Below are 6,178 nucleotides of genomic sequence, written 5' to 3'. Positions count from 1 at the left end.
GCATCAGTATATTGAATAACTAAGTAGTCTATTTAGTGTATAGTAGCTTACAGTTATAAAGTGTTCACAAAAAATATTGTTTCTCAGTAGTAAGGCACTAGTGAGAAATACACCAATGAGTGAACAGTGTGACCACATGCCCTGCTCTCCCCTACATAAAGCAATCTTATTTAACCATTCGACTTCCTGTGTAATGCCTTGTCACTACTGTATACAAGGTGACTGTTACGGCTGTGCCGTTTCTTTTATTGTGCTGTCGTAGAGTTTTGCTAAGCCTAAACTAATCGTTGCCATTTTGGGGATTTGCAGTTCAGTGTGTGAACTATGTTGTCCTGGTAGTTGCTCTTTGACTGTCTTCCTACAGAGTCCTTTCTGATTGGTCGGCTTGGGGAGGAGATTGGCGATTGGGAACTGCTGTGATGGGGCTGTTGCAGATTGGCAGCTGATTGACACAGACCCTTTATATGCTCCAGTCTGAAGATGGCAGATCAGAGGCAGGTAGGTAACTGATCTGTGCAGTGCTGCTCCTCTCACTCCTCCAGAACCTCTGTTTTGTTAACTGTTTAGTTTTGTTACCTCTGGTGTTATGTGTATTTTAGTGCTTGACTCAACCATTTGTATTAGCTGCTCTTTCTTCCAGCCTTAGCTTTGGCTGCTACATCTCACCAGGCTTCGGCCTAGGCTTTAGCTTAGCATGACCATGTTAGCTTTGAGTGTAGTGAGTCCAGTACCTTTTGTTGATTGTTTTTGTGTGACCAATAAATCACACTTACTTTTCATGGTTGTCCTTGTATAGTTTATGTTGTGACCTAGACCCCTAGACTGGGTCATAACAGTGACCATTAAGAGACAGTTTCTGGGTTGATTTGTCTTACTGCCTGGTTGTGTGCCAGGGTGAGACCTGCCAACTGAAACTACGATATGGAGACTCTTGAGACTGTGTGTGTGTCCATGTGCTATCTGTGCGCGCAGGCAGGCAGTGTGTGTCATAATATCCTGAGGATGATGTAAAGCAGATAGAGGAAGGAGAAGAGGCCCCAAAGTGTCACAACCATACGTCACAACTCATTTACCAAACGATCTCCTTTCTTTGTTACTTCTTCTCATCCACCCTTCCGCTTTTTAATTTCAAGACTTCTGCTTGAAACTCTCCCTCGTCCGTTCATACTTGCCTTTGCTACCATCCTCTCCTCCCTACCTCCTCTCACCTTTTCTTTTGTACACGTTTCAAAAATGTATTAAACAATAAACATGGGTAACTTACAGCAGGGCGATGTGGGAAATTAGGACTTTAATCATGAGAGAGATAACGAGGAAAAGAGTGGAAGAGAGATACAAAGTATGTGGCTTTTTATCCTCATCTAGACTTGGACAACTAAACTACAATTTTTTGGGGATTGATTTCTGATTAAGGCCGAGGGGCAATCCTTTTACCTCAAAGTGATACCGCACATTCAGGTATCGGATACAACTAGGTTCGGGTGACCTACACCTAGCCCGATCATTCATCCAGTGGCATTAGTCCTGTGTGATCTGTACACCTTCCGGGTAAGTATACATGAACGAGTCATGTATAGCCCCGTATGGCTCGGCTCTCCCGCACTGGCACACCCTGTTAATTCAGGCGTGGCTATCTAGCTACATCAACTTACTATTATTACTAGCTAATTGATTGGGGGCTGTTAGACAGCATTTAGACAGCACTAACCTATACTATCACTATTCATCACAGTATTAGTAAAACTAGATCAGCTCACACTGAACCCCATGCTGAGTTCCACAGCGGTGATGTCACCAGTGTGCCCTGGTTGCGTGCTGACATTCACTCTATTAAACTAAGCTAAATTGTGCTCTGACAAGAAAACTAATAGCTCTATTGGAATCCACAACCCCAAAAACCTATGTATAGACCCAAAAACTGGGTTTCTATGTATTTTAGATCATGAGATATCATGGCGGCCATCTTGCACGCCATCTTTGCTACAGCATTTCACATAGTAGTTATGACAAAAATAACACTTATAATAAAGAAATGTGAGACCCATAAAACATTTTATGTTACCAAATATGGAGTTTTAACGTAGGTTCAGACAGGACGATCTTGATCCTCACCGGTTCCACAGTCACTGCACTACTCCTGCTTGCTCACCTGTTAACCTGTCAGCTTCCTGGTGATAATTGAATAATCAGTGGTTGCCTCCTAGTTTCCCATAAGCCAATAGCATAGCAACACATCACCTCATACACCTTTGCTCACCTGCACTGCTAGCCTATCACATTGTGGCACTCCCCTTAGGCAGCCTATCATATGGTTGCTGTGTGCATAAATATGCTTTTCTGTGTCTCATTCAGTCTCTCTAAACCCTGCTGGCTGGCGCACACCCACCACCTCCCCGTCTCCGCCAAGTTCCTTGATTCATCAGTCATCAAGAGAGCTTACAGCACCAGTATCCTGACTCCACAGGGGGGTATAAATGGCTGTGCGGTTCGAGCTGATCCAGCTCGATCTCGATGTCTCCCTGTGGTGTCAAGCTCCAAAGACTAACTAACTTTTCTCATCATAATATTCTGTAAAGATCATTCATCATCATTATAATAAAATCATTGTTTATTCATCAAGTCTCCTGATTGAAATAGGTTACATGCTCATTTAGTACAACACGTGGAAGCCATCTTGAAAAAGGGTGGCCATCTTGGATTTTTGAGTGGCCAGCGCCCTTTTTCAAAAGACTGGACCTTGAAGAGTATCTGTGCCAAATTTCATGCTTGCATCACAAAGTGAATGATCCTTCTGAAATATGCAATTATCTGCTGCACTACACACTCAGGCCTGGCCTGGCCTGGCATGCAAAAAAAAAAAAAAAATTGGATGGGGGCCCACTGACGAGTGGGCCCGGGGCGGGCGCACCCTCTGCCCCGGTGTACGCTCCGCTACTGGCTCAGGGAGATGCTTTTGTCCAGAATCTGTGATTTTGTGAGTCAGAAAGCTGTCAGTATTACAACAACCCATGTAATGGGAACATTTATTGATAATAGACTATATATTGACAACATAAGAGTATAGACGGTTTTAACTTGACAACAAAAACATTCTAAATTGAACCCCCGCTCACTTCCTGTTGCAGTGTTTGCTATGGACATAAAAGAAAAAAAAACATCCAAGTGCAGGACTGACCATTCCGTGAAAACCGTCTATACAGCTGAGCGGCGAAAACAAAAGTAACGATGTCGAGTGAATATTTCTGCAGTTTGCCGAATGCTGAGAAAAAGGAAGTGCTGTGGGGTTGTGCTGTGGTGAAAACCGTCTATACAAGAGTAAAAGGGCACTTGGACCCAGCCCACCCCCCTCCTCCTCCCTGCCAACCCAACTTCAACCAAATTCTATCATAAGCACTGTGGTTTGTGAAAAGTAACAGACCAGATAAAAAGATACAAAACCTGTGACTTCCTCTATTTTCTATTTTCCCCTTAGTCGTACATTTATACTTCTGTATTTCCTGAACAAAACACAGGCTGCAGTGAGTTACCGGAGTCTTGAGCAGAGCAGGATAGAGCGCCCGACAGTAGAGTAGAGTCCAGCTGAACTGATTCAGGTACACAGCTGATGAGTGGTGAGAAAAACACTGTGATTATACAGTGATGTCTGCCGATCTGCGCGCCAAGATAGACCGGACCAAGAAAGTTAGATATCAGAGAGGCGAGAAGGAGGAGAGGACTGTGGACATCGATGAGAACGCAGACAGCGTGAGGACTGATGACAACCCCTCGGTGGAGGAGAGTACACCACCGGACACTACTGAGGGTCAACACCAAAGTATCTATCCATCTATCTATCTATCTATCTATCTATCTATCTATGTATCTATCTATGTATCTATGTATCTATCTATTTTGTGGCAACTAGTGACACATTTTCAGTTTTTGTAATGCGTTACATTTTAAAATGAGAATGTTGTTTCTTTTACTTTTTGTTCACATCATCTTGTTTTTGTGAGAGCAAATATTTATTATATAAGTTAAAAAAGAGAGTAGCTCATGACATCTTGTGCAGACAACATGTCACTAATTTGAAAAGTGTAAGCTAAGTCTGCTTGATATAAATGAATGTCTTACTATTTTAAAAACAGAGCATCTTGCATTGCATCTTAAAACAATGATTGACACTTGACTGTGAAAGTTGTATTGCTTTTCACATGCTTTTCATACCATATCTAGTACTGTAACATTGTGCCTTACAAATTACTTTTAAAAGCAACGTTCCCCAACACAGTTCATTTGTGTCCACAGTCAGTCCAGTCACTGTAAGTGTGAGCTCAGAGAAGAGGAACCTTTTCCGAGCTGCCACAGTGTTTGTGGTGCTGCTGTGTCTTCTCCTCCTGGCTGGGATCATCGGCCTGGAACTCCAATGTGAGTTTTCAGTTTGGTGATGCTATTATAGATCATCTAAATAAGTCATGTGAATGTTATACAGTATGAGACCCCAACATGTCATTTTCCTGCTATGCAGTTATTCAGGACAAAACCAGCTTGGACATCCTGATTGAAGAGAGAGACCAGTTAAAGACCAGTAACAACATCCTGACTGAAGAGAGAGACCAGTTACAGACCAGTAACAACATCCTGACTGAAGAGAGAGACCAGATAAAGACCAGTAACAACATCCTGACTGAAGAGAGAGACCAGATAAAGACCAGTAACAACATCCTGACTGAAGAGAGAGACCAGTTACAGACCAGCTCCAACAGCCTGACTAAGGACAGAGACCAGTTACAGACCCGTTACAACAACCTGAGAGATATCGTATGTACCCAAAGTGAGTACATTTTGATCATAATAAGTTAAATGATACCATTAAAGCACGGACGTCAAAGTATTTCACATTGTTATTATTTTATGTGTGAGTGTGATCATTTAACATGCATGTTTTGTTTTGTTTTGTTGTGTTGATTTGTCGCAGCCCAAATGTATACTTGTCAGGCTAAATTTGACGGTAAGTTGTACTACGTCTCTGATGAGGAGAAAACCTGGGAAGAGAGCAGACAGGACTGTCTGAAGAGAGGAGCTGATCTGGTGATCATCAACAGCAAAGAGGAACAGGTGTGTGTGTGTGTGTGTGTGTGTGTGTGTGTGTGTGTGTGTGTGTGTGTGTGTGTGTGTGTGTGTGTGTGTGTGTGTGTGTGTGTGTGTGTGTGTGTGTGCGTGTGTGTGCGTGTGTGTGTGTGTGTGAGAACATTCTAACCGCGTCTCCACAAACAGGAATTCCTGGGTGGATTAAAGAAGAAGGTGTGGATTGGTCTGACAGGCAGAGAGACAGAAGGGACCTGGAGATGGGTGGATGGATCACCTCTGACCACAAAGTAAGACCTGATCACATTTGTTCTGACTCATTGGTGTGAGACTTCAGAGTCACTGTAGCTACAGTATGGACCATGTCTTCACCACAGGGTTTGACTCCTTGTCCTCCTCTGTTTCAGGTACTGGGGCTCAGAAGGGGGGAAGCAGCAGCCTGACAATGATAAGGATAACGAGAACTGTGTTGAGTTGGATTATACTTATAGTAACGCTTTGAACAAATGGAATGACCGGTCATGTGACAGCAAGAACGGCTGGGTCTGTGAGAAGGAGGTGTGACAGTTCCTCATTAATAACAGCTTTGTTAAAGCCCCTTGCTAAATATTTACCTACAGTATATGCATTATGGATCAGTTGCTGTTACAGCTGCTGTATTTCAGTATATAACATGTTTGTACAGTTTATATCATCTGTTTGCAAAATGTTGGTCAAACTTTAAAGGGCCATTCCAGCATCATTGCAGTTTGCTCATTTCCTGCCTTCCTTTGCTGTTTTACATCACAGTACAGTTTCCAGTGCTATTAACATTTTATGAGATATTTGCTATTTTCCCTATATTTTTGTTGTTTTTAAAAGTAAATATTTTGAAATAAACGCTGTGTAAATGTAATGAGTTAATCCCAAATAGGAGCGTGTCAATATTAAGCCAGAACTGTGTAAAAAATATTGTGTCAGATTTGTCAAAAGATTTTTAATGCACAGAATGTGCTCCTGTCCACAAACAAATGCAGCAAACTTGAATATGATACATACAACAGATACATACCACCCAAGTTGGAAGTGATAGTGATATCCCCCATTTATTCACAAATTGTCAAATCTGCAT

General features: G+C 42.3%; 1 protein-coding gene across 1 annotated transcript; it reads left to right on the top strand.

The window, feature by feature from the left end:
• Positions 1 to 3,639: 3,639 nt before the first annotated feature.
• On the top strand, positions 3,640 to 5,881 carry LOC310791206 (uncharacterized protein; the record flags this gene model as incomplete). Its single annotated transcript, XM_083652887.1, has 6 exons — positions 3,640 to 3,778; positions 4,288 to 4,407; positions 4,595 to 4,813; positions 4,958 to 5,097; positions 5,257 to 5,357; positions 5,475 to 5,881. 6 exons carry the CDS (start codon positions 3,640 to 3,642, stop codon positions 5,629 to 5,631), a joined length of 876 nt encoding a protein of 291 aa, XP_083509013.1. The 3' UTR covers positions 5,632 to 5,881.
• Between the last annotated feature and the right edge of the window lie 297 nt (positions 5,882 to 6,178).

Source organism: Poromitra crassiceps (assembly GCF_964638095.1).
Source record: "Poromitra crassiceps genome assembly, chromosome: 16".
Lineage (NCBI taxonomy): Eukaryota > Metazoa > Chordata > Actinopteri > Beryciformes > Melamphaidae > Poromitra > Poromitra crassiceps.
The sequence above is the reverse complement of the archived record's forward strand: the minus strand, read 5'-3'. Positions and strand labels throughout refer to the sequence as shown.